This window comes from Rissa tridactyla, chromosome 3 (genome assembly GCF_028500815.1).
Source record: "Rissa tridactyla isolate bRisTri1 chromosome 3, bRisTri1.patW.cur.20221130, whole genome shotgun sequence".
Lineage (NCBI taxonomy): Eukaryota > Metazoa > Chordata > Aves > Charadriiformes > Laridae > Rissa > Rissa tridactyla.
This window is the reverse complement of record NC_071468.1, coordinates 4235627-4256537: the sequence shown is the minus strand read 5'-3', so window position 1 is coordinate 4256537 and position 20911 is coordinate 4235627. Positions and strand designations below refer to the sequence as shown.

Here is a 20911-nt window from a genome sequence, read left to right as displayed (position 1 = left end):
TCGGCCTTAGGAAAACGCAACGCGTTTTAAGAGGGCAGTTAAAATTCCCGCAGTTAATGTTTTTGAGGAATTTCATCTGTGGGACATCTTACTTTTTCATTCCATCTCATTTTGAAGCGTCCTAAGGCCTGTGAGATAGAAATACGGTGGTTTGGAGGTTTCTCCATTCCTCTCGCCACGAAGTGCAATAACTTTCTCCCTCAAACTAAAACTTTCAAGTCCCATTTCACTCTCGGTTGTTGTGCCTCTCAGAGATCTGTGTATACGTATTACATAGAAAATTGCGCGTACCCGGTGTGTTTTTAAGTAGACCCGGAATAATTATTTTTGACATTTAATATTCTCTAATAGCATTGCAAATGACATATAACAACCGTGTTTGTGTATTTAAAAAAAAAAAAAAAAGGAAAAGTTACTAGAATGTAGATATTTCAGTGGGATTTTAAAACTAAATGTTTTGTTAAAGTTGCTATATTTTAAAATGCCAAAAGAATTACTGGCGAATGTGATTATAATGAAATGTTGCTCTCGTCGCTATGGCAACTAACTTTTAAAACTGCTGTGAAGGCTGACAAATTACACAGTGCCGTTTTGGTTAGCCTTTTTTCGTAGTCTTCCAGCATTTTACTGTTGAAGAATTTTAACCAGCTTGGCACTAGGGGTGGTGTTAAGCGTGTTACACTTCTCCCAAACCTTTAGCTGTACCTTTGTTTTGATCCATTAAGTAATATATATATTTTTCAGGCGGAGTCGGTTGCGTTTCTACATCGTCAATGTGCATCATCATCATCATCTACATCTTCCAATAATTAACGTGTGGCCATGCCAGTTTTTCCCCAGCTCCTTTCGTATCTTGTGCTTTTGCCAGTATCAGGTTAATTAATCAAAGCAGCCTAGGTAGAACGGTTTGGGTACTGGATGTGGGCACCCGAAGGCTGCTGGTTGCCAGGCTCAGCTCTCCGCCGCGCAGTGACTTTGCCGTGCAGCAGCACAAAAATTTCCGCGGCGCCGATGCGCGCCCAGAAATGTGTCTGCAGCGTAGACGGGCGTATGTCGTGGGTCTCTGTGTGCGGCTGGTGTGCAGCAGCGGGAACCCGATGGGGGCAGCTCGCCTCACCTCTTCAGTCCAGCCCCTACGGACAAGCTCCACCAAAAGACGCTGGGGAGCTCAGCCCGGAGCAGCCGCGGCGTTTTGTCAGGTAGCAAGCGGGAGATGATACTTTTGTACAAGTGGGAGATATTTTTGTACGCTTGCGGCCGTCTCCAAGAGTTTTGAGGGTCTCCAGCTATTTTGAGCTCCTCTAAGGACTGTGCTTGGTCTGAGATCCCGCCGCCTCTTCTCCCGGTGCGAACAGATCAAATGCAGACCCCTGACACCTCTTACGCCCTTGGCCGCACCTATAAAACTTTTTTACTTCCAGAGAAAGCCAGAATTTTCCTTCTGATGTGATGACAAGGATGAGTTTTTCTCCCCAAGGTAGTGCAGTTCACGTTTACTTCTACTGAGGAGGAAAATGTGGTGTCATGAACACAACTTCGCAAGACACAAGAAGATAAATTACCCACACGTCCGTCACTTACGCTTAGATTACTTTGACCAGCTGTGCTTTATGCACCTTTTCGTAAGAAAAAAATGGATTTTCAGAAATGCATAGGCTGTGCTTTTAGTTTATGTCTAATGCAGATGAGGGGATAAGCTAGCTAGAAGCAAAATCAGAGTTTAGATTGGATGTTTATAAGGGTGACATTTCCTTAAGACCTTTTTTTTTTTTTGAGGATTTTAAATCCTCATCGACTTCTGAACACACAGCTCTGGGAGGACAAAGGATGATATATTCTTAACAAGTGTGTAAAGTATAGTAGTTTTAAAGACAATAAATGCAAGGTCGTATTAGGGCAAAACAGTTAATTACCCACTTCATTATTGTCAAGGTTAATACAGCATTTGAGCGCAGAAGCTGTTTTTCATCTCCTCTCGGAAACAAGGCAAGACAGCATTTCTTACAGACAGATCCATTATAGCTTATCACCGGAGGACAGACCACTACAGAACCGCCGTGAAGGATGTCTGCTGTCACCGGGCTCCAGAGCAAACGCCAAACCTGTCCAGAGAGCAATGGAAATGGAACGGGAGCTACGGCTTCAGAGCACCGCGCTTTAATTCACGGAGATTGCGCCCCATTGATTTTAATGTATGACGGTAACGGCAGCATAAAATTCACCGGCACTCCTTCATCTGTTGGAACATTGATCCCTCCTCAATTGCGCAATGCGCTGAAAAACCTCCTTTAATGACTAAACACGGGGTATGGACTATAACGAATCCCATCTCTCCGGGGTGAACCCCGCGATAGCTGCACCCGCGGTAGGGCTCGGTCTCTGTCTCCCGTGCGTGCCGGGGTGCTGTGCAGGTCCCCGCTACATGATCGCGATAGAAACAAAAGGCTTCGTAAATCTCAGCCCACCAGTCTTCCCGGATAATGCTTTGCTTTTGACTATCTACTTTACCTGCAGCAACTTCAAAGATTATTTAAGTTTGAAAATTTGAAGAGTGGTAAGGGGTTAAAAATATCTTAGGAAGATTTCTGTATAAATTCAGATGAGGAAAAATGGAATTGACTCTTTATGTGGAAACACAATTTCTTCTTTTCAATCTCGCCTTTAAAATTTCAAAACCTAGTCCAGTTCCTGTGAAACTAATTACCAGGATAACAGTTTATGTCACTGTCAATGTAGCCTTTTACTGTTAACGTTTTCTTTCAAGTTTTTTTGTTTTGCTTTTTAAGTTAGAGCTAGAATTTTCCATCTTTTGTGACTCCCGCTGTTGTATTTCATTCCGGGGAGGTTTTCCCTCTGCTCGCCGATGCGGCACGCAGCCTGGCGATGCGGCGACTGGAGTCCACGTTCCCCAGCCGCGACTCCCACCTCAGCAGTTTCCACCTTGGAACCTGGGTACATTGGGCTTTTTGCTTTGGGAATTTCGTTATGGCAGTTTTCAGTCTCTGGCTTCTTTCTGCAAGTATTGCATTTGCCAGGGAAGCCGCGGGCGCTGGCGAGCCCTCGGCACATGCCTTCTCTGTAGTAAATGACTTCAGGACAGGTTTTCCTGGCCCAGCATATGTTTTGTTCTTTATAAACATCTTCGATTTTATTTTTTAATTTTTGGTGCCCTGTGGGCATCCTTACAGAGTAATTACCCTTATTACTTTTATAGAATAATACCTGCTTTGGGATTTTAATTTGGTTTTTAAGCCTAGTGAATTGTGCGGAATTGACTCTGCCCACCGGGGAGGCATCTACTGTGTTTCAGATTTGTGTGTAAACATCTTAAGTTCTATTCAAATAGCAAAATACTCGATCATGTAGTGTATTTCGGAGGGTCTCAGCGAAACATTCCTAAATTATCTGCTCTGTAGACACTGCTGTTCTTTTCATAGGAATAAATGCTGGATGTTTCCTTGCAAAAAGGGCGTCTCACCAGAATGTATGTCCTTTCATGTTAGGGAAGTGCTGAATTTAAAAAGGAACCAAAGCAAATGGAAATATTGTTGTTGATGTTAATAATAAATAACTATAGTAATTCATTGTTAATAATATTAATAATTGTTGTTAGTAGTAACAAAGCACTGATTATTCTGTCGAAAATGTGCCTCCGGGATAGGTAAGTTTTCTCCTCCCTTCGTGCTGGCCCTTTTTAATTTACTCGTAGAGAGGAGCCTGAAGCAGGTGGAAATTGCAGCCATCACCCTTTGCAAGTCAGTGTCTGCCAGTGGCCGTCCTCAGAGTGCTGGCAGAAAACAAAAGGTCCTTAGATCTTAATCCCCTTAACTTCAGCAGCTGAGACGAGACGGCACTGAAGCCCCAGCGCTAACCGAGGCTGCGTCATCGGACTGGGGTGTTGGTGGCAAATGCTTTTTTGGGAAAACCGGAGTTTCCTACAAGACCGTTTTACTAATTGGTAGTTTTTTAAAATCCTCGTAATCAAAAAGGTGGCTCCCAAGCAGGCACCTGTCTGCAGAAAATCCCTAAACCGCAGGGTTTTCTCATTGATGAATTCACTGACACGTAAACCCTCAACTGCGTCCATCTAAACCGGCCTTCTGACGTGGGCTTAGATACTTGTGTGTGCTTCTTCCGCCCCCGCAAATCCCGTCGGCATCTGTATGATAAAATCCTGCTTCCAGAGAGCATCTGCTTGGAGGAGCCGAGGGAGAACTCCTCTTTCCTCTGCTCCCAGGGGCTCCCTCCGGCCCCGAGGTCCTTTTGTGCCGGCACGACGCGCGTTGCTCCAGGAAACCTCTCCTTTGTGAAGGCCGGTCCCGCCGAGAGTATTAAATTGTCATTTTACTCCTTGGCATGCATTTGCACAGGGGAAGCGGGGTGGCAGTTGGGCATTTCAATCTTGTTTTCAATTATAAGCATTTCATTGTCCAACGTGGCTGGTTTATTCTGCGATAATTAAATATGAATGATCACGCAGTCGTCCTGCCAAAGAGGCTGTAGCCGAACGAAACCGATGCCTCCCGCCTTGCTGAGCGGCTTCGGAGGCAAAAGGAGTGATCTATTTGCTGTCCCTTATTTTCACTGTCCTATTGTTTCGGTATCGCTAGCTTCAAAATAGCAAACTAGGCAAGTAATTATGGACATAAATCAGAGCAGGGGTCAGTGTGAGGTCAGGACCACTTTGCTCCTAGCCCGGCTTTACCCAGCTGCCTTTTGCTGAATAACAGAGAAGTGCATTGCTGGTAATTTTGTGAAAAAGTAATTTTCTTAGTGATGAAATGTATATTTTGACAAAGTCTGAGCTTTCGAGCGTGCTCTCGAGCAGGGGTGGAGCAACCTCACCGTGCCTGGAGCGGAGCCTCCTCTGTTGGCGTTGCACGAATGAAGAAGGGCCAGTGGCCAGGCTGGACACCACGGTGGGCATCCGATCCGCCGTGGTTGGCATCTGGTGTGCCACAGTTGGCATCCGATGTGCCACGGTCTGTGTCTGATGTGCCACAGTTGGTGTCCAGTAGGCCACATTTGGCACGCGACGCGGGCAGGCTGCAGCTCCCCGAGGGACGTCTCCTTGGGGTGACCACAGTGACCCTGTTTGAAAACTCGGCAAGTTAAATAAGATACAGCCGTAGATATTTAGGCGAAGCGAATCAGCAAAGCAAATGTGTTTTCAGTAGAGCCGTGCTGATCTATGGCCCTGGCCCTTAATCTTATTCTTGTGGGGTGTTTATAAACGTGGCTCGGAGCTCCATGCTGAAAAATGGATGCAGCCGCGTGTTAGAGTCTTCAGATGGTACTAGCTAAAAACCAGTCAGCCTTCCTTGAAGGAGAGTTGTAACCGAGGACTGCTCGCCTCCCATCCTACCGGGAGCACCAGTGTTTTGGACAGAAATGAGTAGGGATGGGCGGGGGGTTGTGGGCGGTGAGTGGGAGCACAGTCATGTCTGCGGTGCTCCTACACCCTCATCATCCAGGGCTGGGGGGACTTTGCAGTATTAGGACACAAACAGGGCCACCACCGCTGCCACCACCACATGGCATGTGTGATGCGGGCATCCCAAAGCCATGGTTGTGCCCAGTGGTTTGCTGGATGCTGTCTGTTGTAAGAAGGAGGTGTAGTTAGGTATTATTTCTCCCTCTTCCCCGAGTGTCTCTTACGCCAAGTTAACAAAGAAGCAATCCCCAGTGATGATTCTGCTACCCAGGAACATACCGTTTTGTAAAGAAAACCCGGTGCCTAGTAAACTGTATGCTGCCTTCCATTCCAACAGGTTGTTAAAATAATGCGTAGAAGTGACCACTTACTGATGTTCATTTAGCTTATCCATACCCTGTAAATCGGATTCAACCCACCAGTTTGGCTTGGTGTAGACAACTGAGTAACAACAACTAAAAAATAAGCAGTGGTTTTAAATGTCTGTGCTGTTGGCTGCTGAACACCCGCCTCTTAAACTGGGCTGTTTAAGAGTGTCTTGGGGTTGCACGACAAATGGCAGCTTATGATGTACACCAAATAACTCCTCTTTGTTTACTCATTTCTGCATGTCCTATTGTAAATATTTATTGAGATTATTTTTTTCCTAGCAATGGGTTATTCTGAAGTATGTGACTGAAGGACGCCGCTACGGGTATTTCTGGGTGAATCATAGACTTTTTTTCTTTTTGGTGGTTTTCTTGTTCAGAAATTAAGCGAAAATCAGTATTTAATCAAATCAATTTTTTATTCGCAGACTATTGTTAGGGGAAATAAGCCTCGAAAGGATACTTCAATCAACGGCCTACTGGAAGAGTTTGACAACATCTCGGTGACACGATCCAACTCCCTGCGGAAGGAAAGTCCTCCCACCCACCACCAAGGAAACGCAAACCACGTGCCGAGGCACCAGGAGGAAAATGGTTATATCACGTATTCCCAGTACTCCAGTGAGTCAGACACGACAACAGACTATGTCGTGGAAAAATATCGAGACAAGAGTCTTTACGGGGAAGAGTTAGACAGGTACTACAAAGGGAGCTATGCTGCCAAGCAGAACGGGCACATGATGAAGGTGACTTCCCGGGACATCTATTACTCAGAAGTGACGCCCCTGCAGTCAGACCTCTCCAGGTTCCTCCCAGATTACCACGCACACCTGGAGACAAAGCCCAAACCGCTGGAATATGGTGGCCTAAAGCTGGAGTATCAGCGGATCCCCAGCGGATCCTCCCTGGACTACAGAGATCCCTTTCCTTACACCCCGTCCCGAGCATCGGTGCAGAGCGAGTGCCCCAAGGAGAGGCTGGAGTACAGCGACAGCGACTGGGGACATGGCCTGGGCAAGGATGACTACGACAAGAGGCCAAAGTCATCCTACGTGGACCCGGCGAGCCCTCAGCCAGCCATGAGGCAGAGGTCCAGGTCGGGCTCTGGTCTGCAGGAGCCAGCCATGCCCTACGGAGCAAGCGCTTTTAAAGCACACCAGCAAGGACATTCCTACAGCTCCTACACCTACCCCCGCTTGTCCGAAACCGCGGCAGGCATTCCCAAGGTAACGTGACATCCCTGGTGACAGTGCTGCCGGGGCAGGGACCAACCTCTCCGAAACAGGAGAGCAAAAAAAGTCCACGCGTGCGAAAAATTAAGGGCAAGGAGCCGTGCTTGGGCACGTGACGCTCAACGCGGCTGGTAACATCCCTGGGAGCCGCGTGGCTGCCGCTCGGCGGGTGTGAAAACCCACCCGCTTTACTCGACTATCTGAAAATGGGTGTCAGGGACCAGTGGGTTTAAGATATTTATTAAGAGGCAGGTTTGGAGATGGCCAGTGTCCAGGGGTTTTGCTCGGGATTCCTAATAACCCCAAGTTTTTCAGCAGTTTTTGTGGCGTTGGGAGTCCTGTACAGATCTCGGCAGGAGGTGAGAAGCTGGTCTGGTTTGTACATCACATACTTTTGTATTTGAACTGTTACTGTGCAAGGCTGAAACCTCAGTGGTTTAGTATTTATATTGTATTTATGCTATATTTATATTACAAGGTTTATTAACCCTTTGCTACTAATGAGGGTAGGGGGTTAGCCCTCTCCACTTTGTTTTTAAGCAGGGAAATAAAGCGGAAGCAGCTTATCTCACCCAAGACATTTTAGATGTAGTTAGAAAAAAAGGAGTTATGGTGCAAAAAAAGCGTTTCACCCATGATAACTACAGGCAGCTCCTCTGCACGGATTTGTGGCCTGTGCAGACTTTTCTAAGTCACAGGAGGAGTATCACCCGTACAAGCTGTCCTGCCCTACTTGCAGTAGTTTGTTGTAACTATTTGTTCAGTTAAGAGAATAACGCTTTTCTTACACGTCCGGTCACATAGCCGCGATGATGACCTGCTTAAACATCTCATATTCTGCAAGAGATGGTTTTTTTCCTTCGGCGTAGATTGCACTGAACGTTACTGAGTTCCCCTAGCAACGGGCGCCGAGATGATAGCTCGCTTTCCCAGGGCTGGAATCATCTCGGGTTGCCGCGACTTACCGAATGTGCTGAGGTAGGTCGCTTGTCGGGTGGTGAGATCCGCTCTGCTGCTTAATCGTGATCTGAAGGGTGCGTTTTCGTACTGGCTCTGTACACTGAGCTCTGTACACGTGGTCCTGTCCAGCTGCAGGCCCAGAAGACGTCCCAGTTCTCTGCGAATCCACGGTAGCCCCATGCCGGAGGCATGCCCGTGTCCTGCTTGCTCGGGTTTTGCCTGCTTTGCTGATCCTGGGCTGCGGAGTTATAGCTGGTGCCCCGTGGTAAAGGGAGAGGGAGGCATTTTTATTCCAGCCCCGCGCGACATTAAAGCGCGGAGCTGGGCTTTGGAAATTGAGGATAAATTGTGGAAAAGTTACCCAGTCTCTTTGCATGCCTTTCCTCAGCTCGGGGGATGCATGTGGGTAAACTGCGCACCAGAATATGGATTCTGGAAGCCGTGAGGAAAGCCTGGGATGGGCTGTCTGCTGTTTCCTTGGTTGAAAACAATCATTTTGTCGGAGTTTAGAAAGGAGAAGGACAACTCCGGTGATTCATAGGCTCTCTTGCCCCTGCTCCTGCCGGTTTTACAGCATTCAGCAGGGCAGAAGGCAGAGATGTATTTTACAGGACTCAAAGCACTCCGGACGCTTTGAAAAATATCCCATTAAAATGCAGTAACAACTTTTACAAATTAAAAAAAAAAAGATGCCTCCGTGCAAGATTCATTGTGAGCTGCTGTTCTCCTCAGAGCATCAAAACCCACTCCTGCAGCCTCGGTGTATTGAAACTTGATGATTCACTGTTAAATGCAGCAGTTTCAATTCCCAAACCCGTCCACAGTTCCTGGAAATGAATAGCAGTTTCTTGTCTTGGATGATTGCTGAAGAGTCTTCTTTTCAAGGAGGCATTAGTAAGATAATGGTTCATCAAATGGGTTTACTAAATGAGAATCAGGTCTCGAATCAGATATTTTACAAATGAGATTGGCTTTAAAGTATAATTAAAAGGGGGGGAAAAAAGTAAGCAGTGAAAAAAGTCTGCAGGCACAAATGTACGGCTTCAAAAATGCACTTAACAAAGACGTTCGTTTGGGCTTGTAAATGTGAAGAGGAGACTTGCTTCGGCATTATTTGCAGGTGATAGACGTCAGATAAATCACACGTACGCCCCGTTTCATCCTCAGTGATTTCAGAGGTGTTACGCCGGAGGACTTCCGCCGCGCTGGGCTTGGCCACCGCTGGGCAGCGGGACCGCGGAGGCGCAGGAGGGCGAGGGCTGAGGTCTGGGTCTCCCTGCCATCCAGCCCCGTGTTGCTCCCCAGCTCTCCTGTTCCCGCACAACGACACCGGGGACACTTGCGTGGGGCCGCGGCATGCGCCGTGTTGCGCTCGCGGCGCGTAGATCACATCCCGCTTTCGTCAGTAGAGTCTCCTCAGTACCGCCACGCGGTGTCAAACCCACCCCGCCAGGCCTGCGTATTATACAAAGGTTTTCTCCTGTTTTTGGACGCTCTGTACTGCATGTTTTCTTTGTACCCTCCTCTTTATTGCAGCCAGCCCTCTTAACTTTCCGCACCAGATCCTATTATTTCAACGCTCCTTTCCCTGTCGTTTTTCGGTAGCAGCTCTCCATGACCCTCTCCTGTCCCTCCTCTAAGGGGCTGTGATTTCTGCTTCCCCCTTCCCTCCCTGGTTGTAGCAGAGGTCCCTCTCTAACCCGGCCGCTGCTCGGCACCACCGCTTTCCTGCTGTGCGTTTTGCAGGCACTTCGCGCTGGGAGGACATTTCCAGCCCATCGAAGGCAGAGCCGAGCCTTTACTATCAGAAACCCTCCCTTTTTTTTTTTTCCCCGTTTTCACATTCACATGCCTGTCCACAAACGCTGCCTGCCCACCGCCACGCGGAGTCTCTCGGAGATTTCCACCGGCGAAGCGCCAGGGAGCAAGCCTTTCCCCTTGCCATCTCCGTGTGATTTACGGTCCGTCCCTTCCTCGCTTGGCCTTCTCTGAAAGGTGAGCCCATCTCGCCAGGGGCTTGCTGCTCCCCTGGGAGGGTTACGGGCTGCAGCTGCAGGGCTGCGGCCGCCGTCTCTGCCGCAGTCCCCCTGCAGAGCACCCGGGGACGCTGGCTGGCAGGGGACGGTACCTACCCCTTACGAAGGAGGAGGTGTTTCCTCCGCAGGCAGGACGGAACGGGCATGGCTGTCACCAGAGCGGAAACTGAAATGGGTTTAAACGCGGCATTACAGCCACCTTTTAACAAGGAAAAGCCCCGGCTGGCGAGGTGGCCGGGTGCGGATGCGGGCAGCGCTGCGAGGCGGTGGAGCAGCGGGGTATCGCCTGGCACCCGGCGCCGTGATGGATGGGGTGTCACAGCTTCGGCTGCCCCCTTGACCCCATCCTGAATGAGAGCTGGGCTGGTTTCTTCTTCCCTTTGTAGTCTTTACAGCGTTCCCTTTCAGTAGGTAATTGCATTCAGTAGCAGAAATGGAATTATTAGTGGAATAAAGTGTGTTCGATTTTGCCGTGATGGGAAGCACTGCGTCAGGACACGGCCTCGGAGGAGAGGTTCCGCTGATTTACTCATTTTAGCTCCTGGTATTTTTTGCAGGATTTCATGGGATTCAGGATGGGAACGGGTTGACATTGTACTGCAACACTAACCCCAAAAAGCTTTCAAAAATTCTTAGCAAGCACCCCGAGCCCCTGAGTTTTCGTTTTAAAATTTCACCGTGGGATTTACTTTTGCCGATGTGTTAGGCTTAGGACGTGCTCAGAAATATCAGGCGTGGGTGAAGCCTCCAGTAATTCATTAGTGTGGGTTCATCCGGCTTGAATTTCTAGACAAGGCTTTCCCCATCTCAGTAGTTAAAAGAAAAATGGTGTGTTTACAGCCAAAGCAATAATTTATGTGTCCCTGCGTGCACAGATATATAGGACGGGGCTCGATTGAGGTCCCCTCTCTCCACCAAACCATCTGAGCACTTTTCCGTCTTAATTAGTTTGGCAGACGTAATGTCCTTCACGAAATGCGTGGTGTCTCTGACCCCCCCTTCTCTTTTATGGCTGACAGAGTAAGTGAAATTACGGCTCTAATCACGGGGATGTTTTGCTTAAACAAAACCTGCGTCCTGGGGGCGGCTGTACGAGGCTGTGACGCGCTGGCTGGACGCTCCGCACAGACGGCAGCTGCCGGCGTGCGAATCGCAGACGGAAGCAGATTCCAGCTTCACGTTTCCGAGGGGAATCTCTGAGCAGCCCCTCCGGGAAGGCTTTTCCTCTTCCCTGCGAATCCTCATGTGGCACGAGAAGACGGGGACGCCCGGCTCACGCCTGAGGTGGGAAAGCGCTGATGGAATATTGCGCTTGGAGGCTTTTCTCCCCGCACCGAGGCGGCTCCAGCCAGAACCTCCTCCTCTCCTCCTCGCTGTGCGGCAGCCTACAGTGATAAATTGATGCTGCGGCAGATTTTTTTTTTTCGTTCTTTCTTTCTTTCTTTTTTTTTTTTTTTTTTTTTTTTTTTGCAGTCTTAGCATAAAACGGTCAAATGATGTTCCACCGCAGAATTCAATTTCACAGTTCAGTTGGGTCCTTGATTACACTGCCAAATTCAGATTAATGTGCATTTAACTAACATGGATCAGGGACTCCTGGCCGGCAGCCAGCGGTAATAGTAGCGACCGGGAGCTGTGTCGAGTTTGCTGCTCTGTCCACCCCTGTGCACCGCCACCGAAATTGATTGATTAAATGAATTCATGGCCATAATTATTTGTAATTGTGCTACATCATGAGCCTGTGTCAAACCACCCCCCTGCCCCGAGATGCTCCACGCGTCGACAGGAGACACATATGTTGTATCGTAAATGTGGAGATCATCTTTTCCAAGAGAAAAAAAAAAAGTCTTTTGTTCTGGGTGCAGGTTTTTTGTCTTTCATTCTTTTTTTTTTTTAGTTTGGATAGAAGCAAGCTATTGTGTTTGCGAGCGTGAAGTACTTGTTTGCTTTCAGTGTAAGAAGCCTAGAAAAGCTTGGAAAATAAAAAGAAAGAAAGGAACCTGCAAATGAAGAAGGTCTCCCATTGGGATAATTTCCACCACGTTTGTCTCTGATTTCAGATGAAAATTAGCGGTTTCGTGACACTGCAGTTAAGTAGTGTGTCACTCTGGAAAATGATTTAAGAAATGGTGAGTTGAGCTGGGCTCCTCGTCATACTCGTGTGCGCAGTCACTCAAAGAGCAGGGGGTAGCAGGGCAAGGCAGGGGGTGATGGGGATCTCAGGGGACCACCGCCTCCGCGAGGGGAGGTCGGGGCATCCCTGAATTGCTGGAGAAAAGCCTAAGAAAAGACTAAGCTGAGTCTCAAAACCCAGGAACCGGTATTTGAAAGCAAAAGCACAAACGGGAATTTGCCAAAGGGCTTCTGGTTGTGAAAGCGACGAAATATTAGGGGAAATGGGCCGGAGAGCCTGCAGGGCACTGCAGATACAGAGCAAATACACTTTTTGAAGCCTACGGTTTCATTAAACAAAGATTATTGTATCTACAAACAGGTACCTGGGCAGAAAAATGGACCTGAGATGCACAAAAGATCTCGTGGTCTTCCCTGGCCTCATTTCAGGGCTGATGAGAGCGCAGCAACTAATGGTCTGAAAATGCCTTTTCAGGTACAGGGCAGCAAAACCACGTTGAGAAGAAGGGGTATGTGCGGGAGCACGTCGTGCCGGCACCCGCCGAGGATGCCGACAGAGAACCGAGCAGAGGGGCAGGCAGCAAGCTGCCCGTTCACCCGCCTTCTCTCCTCTGCTTTTTGCCTTGCAGGTGGATTACGATCGAGCACAGCTGGTCGTTAGCCCACCGCTCTCCGGATCGGACACCTACCCCAGGGGCCCAATAAAGCTACCTCAAAGTCAGAGCAAAGTCAGCTATTCCAGCAGCAGCTACCAGTACCCTCTGGTCTACCACAAAGCGTCCCACTATCACCAGCCGTCTCTCCAGCCCAGCTCTCCTTATATTTCCACCGCCTCCTACCCCAGCTCCCCGAGTATCACGTCAAGTGCTTATCCGCCACCCAGCTGGGGATCCTCCTCAGACCAGCAGCCCTCCAGGGTGTCCCACGAACAGTTCAGAGCTGCCCTGCAGCTTGTGGTCAGCCCCGGCGACCCCCGGGAGTACTTGGACAACTTCATCAAGATCGGGGAGGGCTCCACAGGGATTGTCTGCATCGCCACGGAGAAGCACACGGGAAAGCAAGTCGCCGTGAAGAAGATGGACCTCAGGAAACAACAGAGAAGGGAGCTGCTCTTCAATGAGGTACGTTGTTTTGGGTGGTGCCACGGGTTTTGCAGGACGGTAGGTTCAACGGGAGATGTGGCAACCTCAAGAGCCAAATTAATATCTTTCTAAAAGAGGTGGTGAGTCCCACGCGCGTCTGTGCTGTATAAGTATTGTATGACCAGACCAGTTTCAAATGAGCGGGATCTCCTCCTGGCTTTAAACCTATACAATGCGGTGGGAAGTCAGAGTAAACAGCTAAGAAATCTGTCAGCTGGTCCATGCAGCGTCTCAGGTGCACGGGCATAGCCCGGCTGCCTTTTTCTGACCCTTTGCTGGTATAGTTTATTCTTCTGAAATGGAGCATCCAAACTAGCCTAACTATCCAAGGCATGTGCACCCTATTCTGGCATATACGTGCTTTTTGTTTCCTCCCTCCTTCTTCTCCTAAGTCCCTTTGCTTTCTTGATGGTTACCTAGCAAAGAGCTTGACGGTCCCTTTTTCATGGAACCATCAGCGTTAATTCCCGCATCTCCTTCCCTGAGCAGCTGCAGCCAGTTCGGAGCCCACAGCTGCTTGTGGAAGATTGTTTTCCCCATGTGCGTTATTTTAAATTGAAGAACACCGCATCTCATTTGCCATTTTTCCACCCAGCTGTTTGGTGCCGCGAGTTCCTTCTGCAGCTCGAAGAGTTTCTTTCTCCTTCTGTTCTTCTAACTCCCTTAAAGAAGCTGGTGGCGTGTGTTCTCCGCTCCCTTTTTGAGATCACTTGTGAATATGCTGATCATCGCCAAAACCACTGCAGGTCCCCAGGGAAACCAACAGTGAGCACAAACCGTTTGCTTCTGTCATTTGTTCCCTGTATTTTAACTGTAAGAGGATCTTCCCTCAGCACATAACAGGCTGGTTTCTTTAAAGCCATTAAAAACTTTAGGGTTTTTAATTAAAATATCAGCTTTTAACAAATTTCACGCAGTTCTCCTTTGCACGGTCCGTGACTGCTGGGTATTTTGGCGTTGTTTTGCCCCTGCTGGGAGACAGCACTGAATGGCGTTGTGGTAGCTCTATCCGAGCATCTCCTGAACGGTAACATCTTGATCGGGTCCCACAGGCTGTGCGGGACCAAGCTGCTTCCCTGACACGCTCCAGTCACTCGTGTCATCCGGAATTTTCTTTTCAGCGGGGCTGAAATTCCTCCGTCTATGATGAAGCCTTCCCTGGCTGTTGTCTTCTATCCTGCTCGCCGTTCTGACGTCCCTCAGTGCCGGGGGGGGGGTCACGGTGGCCACCGTGGCTGGGCTGCTGTTGCTGTGGTCCCAGTTCTGCACAGTCCCTTTTAGGTGTGGGCTTTGAGTTGTCTTAGGAGTGTCCCCTGGATTACCGGCGTTCTGTTAAAATTCTGTGCCAAGTACCGTTTGATGCGCGATGAAGAAGACTTTGATGGGTAGAGCGATTGATCAGGTCAAAAATAAAATAAATCTCTGTTGTACCGAAAGCAGCTGGCAATAAAAAAGCAATGAAATAAACAGTCCTGTTCCTGATGTCTGAAAAAAACCCAATTATCTACCACTTATGATTTAGGAACTAAAGAATCTTCCTTCTTCCTAATGCGTTTACGATGATGGTTATTTTTATGTAAATAGATTGATTTTGTTTATGCGTTGGCATAAGGATTAGGGAGGATGTGATTCATAGCAGAACCTTTACTAAGCACAAAGAGAAAAGTACAGTGAAAAAGCAGGTCAAAACAAGTGTCAGGTAATGCTGCTTGTAGCGATTCACGTAGCGTCTTTTCCATCCTCGCAGGTTGTAATCATGAGAGATTACCATCACGAAAACGTGGTCGACATGTACAACAGTTACCTTGTTGGCGATGAGCTGTGGGTCGTGATGGAGTTTCTGGAGGGCGGCGCTTTGACAGATATAGTGACTCACACGAGGTGGGTTGGGCGTACGGCGCCGGCACCAGCAGCCTAAATCCAACAGCGTGAGCCGGGCAGTAAGGAGATGACGCGGATTTCCTTCATGGATCCCTCCGGACCGTGCCCTCCGGACCTCACCTCCTGCTGAGGCGAGCTGGGTGCCTCCTGGCTCTATATATGTGCTTTTACATAGCTATAGTTGTTGCTGCGTATTGGTATTTACATACAAAATGCATCTAGATAAACATTAAAATGCACACATGCATACGATATACATACATGGAAAATATATATATGTGTATACACATACGTATATATACACACACAGTTACAGGCATCCTGTAGCATCCTCACTGCACCACCAGAAATAAACTCACGGCAGATGAATTCCCGTCAGTACGGGGAAGGGAAAAGAAATATCAGAAAGCGCCTGCTGGTAGAGGGGGATTTGCCAGCGCTTCAGGAGGTAATTTCGCAGTGACACAACTTTTATCCGTGGGTTCCTCAAATGGCAAAAAACAAAAAAAAAATAGTCTTTTCCCCGGTTGGTGATGTGTGGTGGTGTTTTTGCTGTCGTAAGTACGTCAGTTGTAAAGGGTGATTTTTCTCCACAGTCGTAACCCATGTAACCGCGCTGTCAGAAATGTTAACTGCCAACCAAGCCGAAGACTTAATGGGAAGAGTATTTTTATATCAGAATATTTGTGCTTACGCTAGAGCCTGTTCCCATATTTCAGTTAATACCCTAACTTTAAACAAGGCTATTGGCACAAAAGCTGGAGTGGAGGGAACCACTTTTCTGAGAGGAGACCTGAGATTTTACAGCCCTCTTTACATCTGCTCTTCACTCATCTTTTCCTGATAAGCCGGATAAAATGAGGCAGGGGGAAAAGAGGTCTGTATTTAATTTCTTCCTCTCGAATTAAAAAAAAATAATAATCCCGCACCATTCTCATAGGGGAGTATTTAGGTGAGTGAGAAGAAAAGCAAGGAACAGTAAGTCAGAAGAGTTATCTTCTCTCATAGTTGAGTGATGCTCCTAGATCCTACCAAAAGCAGAATTGTAACACAGGTGTTTTATTTTTTAGTGTTGCCTTAGCTGATGTGCTGAAATAAATCACGATATTGCAAGTCGTTTGTTAACGCCTGCTCCCCAAAACATTAAAAGCTCAATCTTAGATATTTCTGACAGGAGTTTAACTGCAAACAGATGTTCCCAGGACACCACACCGCTTCTTAAGAGCTGTCATCTCTTTTTTTACTCAAAATAGTTTTTCCTTAATCTTCTGGGTTTTTTTGGTTTGTGGGTTTTTTTGTTTTTTTTTTTACATCGCATGACCTTCCCCCAAAGATTTTGCTAAAATACTGCAAATGGCACACAAAGCCGAAGCAGAAATGAATCTCCACGGGTATTCCTCTGCTGGGGACGTCCAGCGGTGGGGCAGCGGGGTCGGGGTGCGCCACCCATCCCGGCCATCGCACTGTGGCAGACAGCTTCTTCCAGAAGAGGTTTTGCACGCGTGCACAGAAATGAGGACTCTGCCTGTTTATTTTTCTACTACCATACCCTGAATATTTTTTAAAGCAGGCACCAAAGCAAAGGAAGTGCTCTGGAAGAGCTCTACACCCAGGGCCCGATGTTTTGTGTGCGCAATTAAGAGTGGTTTTTTCCTCATATTTATTCCATGCCTGTTTCCACCCCGGTAGTGATTTACCCTCCTTGGCCAGCATGAGTTTACTGTAAATAAGGCGTTTCTGTTATTTCCCAGAGGGAAGGAGGCTCACGCTAGCAGGCCACATCACATACTGCACTCGGCTTTTTTAGTGCCGCAGGGAGACTCACCCAGCCCTCGTTGCAGGGTTGTTCCTCACCCCTCAGCTCCCCTTTTTCCACAGAAACGGGACCAGAGGGTGGTCCCACAGAGCCCGTGCCTACGAGATCTGGCTGGCTCCGTACTGGCATGAAGGGGGACTGCTGCCTCTTCCCTCCAGCTCCCCTCTCCCGCCGTCTTCATTAACGCTCAGCTCGTTTTTTTCCACCTTGCTGTTCCAGGATGAACGAGGAGCAGATAGCGACCGTCTGCCTGTCCGTCCTGCGAGCCCTGTCCTACCTGCACAACCAAGGCGTCATCCACCGCGACATCAAAAGCGACTCCATCCTTCTCACGAGCGACGGGAGGGTGAGCGCCCCACGTTTCCCCTGACGCCTCTTGGGGCTGGCGTGAAAATGGCCGTGCACGGTCAAAGTGACACCAACTGTCAAAAAAATAAGCCAGGCGTGTGAAAGCAAGGGCTACAACCTCTGAATAACTTGTGAGAGAGCTGAATCAGCACAACACGGGCCTGGCCAGTGGTTGACATCTGCGCTGCAGGGGGGAATCGGAGCCGTCAGACGGCAGTGGCAGAAGGAACTCTGCCACGTGGGTGATGCTGAGGTGGTGGGAGACCTTCTTTTCTGCTGCACCACTCCTACTCTGATGCCTCTCAAAAATGTTTTCTTTTTTCTACATCTAGTTAGCAAGTTTTTGTACATCTGCTCTGTTTTCCCAAGCTAGTTAGGAGGCTAACATCAGTCTGTACGAATTGGGAATATTCTGCATTGCTGCTGAAACGCTCCCCTGCTGGTGAGAGTAGCTTTTGCCATAGGTACGCTTATAAGATGCTTGATAATACCTGTCCCACGCTGCCGCTCGCTTGGCTGGGATGCAGCTGGCAGTGAATTGGTCGCTCTCTGCGAGGAGGGAGAGGGAATGCTGCCCATGGCCTGCTCAGTCAGCAAAAGAAAGCTTGCACGCAAAAGGAGTATTGCATCGGCAGCGTTTGGTCCCAAAGGAGTTGCTGTTCCCTTACAAGGAGAGAGGTGGGCTTGCGCCGTCGTAGTTCTGGGCATCCACAGCAGCAAAACAGGAGGCACCTAAAACTTGGGGCACCCAAAGGCTTAGGCAGGGGGAAGCCAGTCGCTCACAGGACCCTAATTTCTGCTTGAGCGAGGCGCTAGTTTGCATCTCACCTTGCGTCCCGGTTGAGATAATTTGAGTAAAACCCAGTGCAGGCGTGGCCAGCGAGTCCCATGAGCGGGGTTTAAGGGTTACTCACACACCTCTCTCAAGCAAGACTATTGGGCTGAGCCCAAGAGCGCCTGGTCGGTCTGGAACCAAACCGAGATCTTCTCCTTCAGAAGGTGAAACTCGTGGCTTCCCAGGCCTGGTCTGATGCCCTAATCAAAGGCTGGCCTTCATAATTTGATTCCCACTTCGCCAAGGGAGAGGGATTTTCTTCCTGCAGCGGTCACAGGCTGCTCCTGTAAATCCTGTCGGGGGGAAGAAAATTCCACGTGTGTAGGAGTTTTTCAGTTGCAGTTTCAATCTGTGTTGCTGAAATAGCATCTGATCTGCTCTCGGGATCTGCATACAGTGCCTCATTATACTCATTACTCCAGTACTTATTATCTGCATTGCAGATTTCTTCATGGCTGTGTTGTGCAATTATCTTTTTTTAGAAAATTGTCTTCTTTTATGTACTCGAATGAGCAATAGATATGCAAAACCTCTTGTGCTCCTACAAAAGAAGATTGGGCTCTGCTTCCAAAATATGCATTATTTCTTCCATTCTTCATCCTGTAAACTGAAAAATACATTTACTACGGAGAACTTGGCTATTATTGGCTTTGTTTTAGAAATGCCAACAATCATTTTGTAATTCTGTTAAAAATAATGCCCTTAGTTTTAAAAAAAGTAACGTCTGTACTGAATCCAAAAGAAAACAAATCAGTGCTGATAATACAATGCTGGTCTACACAATGCAGGGATTTATGAAACTTCCCACTTCGGTTGTCCTGGGGCTGTTTGGGCTCATTTCATATCCCCAGGCACCGAGTTCGTGATCGGATACGTGGCTTATGGACCTTGGACATGGGTCACCGTTGCCCTGTGTGGTGTGTAGCTGGCGGTGAAGGGGTCTTAATATCCAGGAAACCCCTTACGATGGCTTCCAGGCCTCCAAATAAATAGCGGGGAAAAAAACCCAACCAAGCAAACAAAGAGCTTTAGCCTTAAGGAAGAAGCTGTTTCTGGAAGAGGGTGATGATGCCACCGACGCTCAGACCAGCTTGTTTTGGCTGGGGGGGTTGGAGGAGTTTTCACCTTGGCGTTGTACAGCAACGGGGAGGGGGAGGCGATAATTTTCCCTGATTCTTGTTGAAAAAAAAAAAAAAAAACCCAAAAAACAACAAAAAAAAAAAACTGGCATAAAAGTAGGAGCAGGCACATGATGCAGCAAGAGCTGCTCTCCGGAGTGCTTGTGTATCCCGTTATTTCTATTTCAGGTCACTGCCACAGCTACTCAAGGACAGGACTGTCTCTAATTCCCGAGTTCCCAGCCGAAGGGGGCAGGTGCCCCTTATCTCTTGCAGCCGTTTTGGAAGAGTCTTCCCTGCCTTCCCCAAATTAGCTCCCTTACTACATAAAAGAGGCACTTTCTTTAGCCTTTTAGTCCACAGTGTGAGGTCCTGGTCTTGAAAAATCATGCGTTGGTGGGGGATATTGCCTCCTGTGAGTGTTAGACCCGTGGTAACAGAAACCGGGGTGAGTGACACTTATTTCATCTGGTTTTTTTGGCAAACTCACAGATTGTATTCCCGATACAAACGATAGGAGCGGTGTGTATCACTTGCAATATAGATATATATATATTACTAAATATTAGTATACGTACATAGACCACAAAATGGGGTTTGTATATATGCAACAATAGATTCATTATAAAATACTGTTACTTCAGAATTTTTTGCTTCCCGTCTGTTTTTTAATATTCTAAGCGATTTATCACCTCCGCATCTTTTGCTGGTGGAGAGGCAGTGAGCTATGACAGGCCATCTTAGTAACGAGCGCCACTGCCACTCTCTCCTACTTCTTTTCCTTGCCTGGGTTTTAATTAGCCGCGCGTTCCCCAGGCCGTATTGCTTCCAAAATGGCCACGCTTCCGAAATCGCGCTGCCATCCCATGCCGGGCAAACGCTGCAGCTCTGTCCCTGTCGCCCCCACCCCGGCGGCCGCAGCTGGGGATGTGTCTCTCGGAGGCACGTGTCTCTCGGAGGAATTTGCCTTGTTATTCAAGAGGGGCTTTCTCTTTTTCTTGACTTTTCAGATAAAATTGTCCGACTTTGGGTTCTGCGCCCAAGTGTCGAAGGAGGTGCCCAGGAGGAAGTCTCTGGTGGGGACGCCGTACTGGATGGCGCCGGAGGTGATATCCCGCCTGCCCTACGGCACCGAGGTGAGCACGGCGGGGCACGGTGCGCCCCCCCCCCCACCCCGACCCACAGCGGCTCCTTTCCCTCTGGGGTGCCTTGGTCGACCCCCCCCGAGCCCTGTGAGGAACGCACGGCTCGGATGCGTTTACGCACGTGCGCTAAAGAGCAGCAATTACATTTGCCCCAGAGTGCGACATCGTGCCTTGTTTTAAAGTGCTTCTGTAAGATGAAGTCGTTAAATAACAGCTCCGTTTAGCACACGGAATTCAATGCCTTTACATATTTTAGCTTAGGGTGCTGTATCAAAGGAAATGGGCATCATTTTCACATCATGAAAGACCCTTTGGTGATCTTTAATATCGAGCCTGCAAGCCGGAGCTGCAGTTAGAGGTGTCTACACCTGCAGACACCAAACCAGCAGCCGAACGGCGTGCCGGGTCACGTCGGCATTTGCACAGACCCGCGGGCAGAGATCCTCTCTGCTTCCATCCAGCT

The 20911-nt window shown here is 48.5% G+C and overlaps 1 protein-coding gene across 1 annotated transcript in view; it reads left to right on the top strand.

The window, feature by feature from the left end:
* Positions 1-20911, top strand: part of PAK5 (p21 (RAC1) activated kinase 5) — a 90671-nt gene that overhangs the window by 65146 nt on the left and 4614 nt on the right. Inside the window, exons 3-7 of the mRNA XM_054195360.1 lie at positions 6231-7028; positions 12793-13284; positions 15053-15186; positions 17222-17348; positions 20314-20439. Coding sequence (XP_054051335.1) covers positions 6231-7028; positions 12793-13284; positions 15053-15186; positions 17222-17348; positions 20314-20439 — 1677 coding nt within the window. The remainder of the gene's footprint in view (positions 1-6230; positions 7029-12792; positions 13285-15052; positions 15187-17221; positions 17349-20313; positions 20440-20911) is intronic.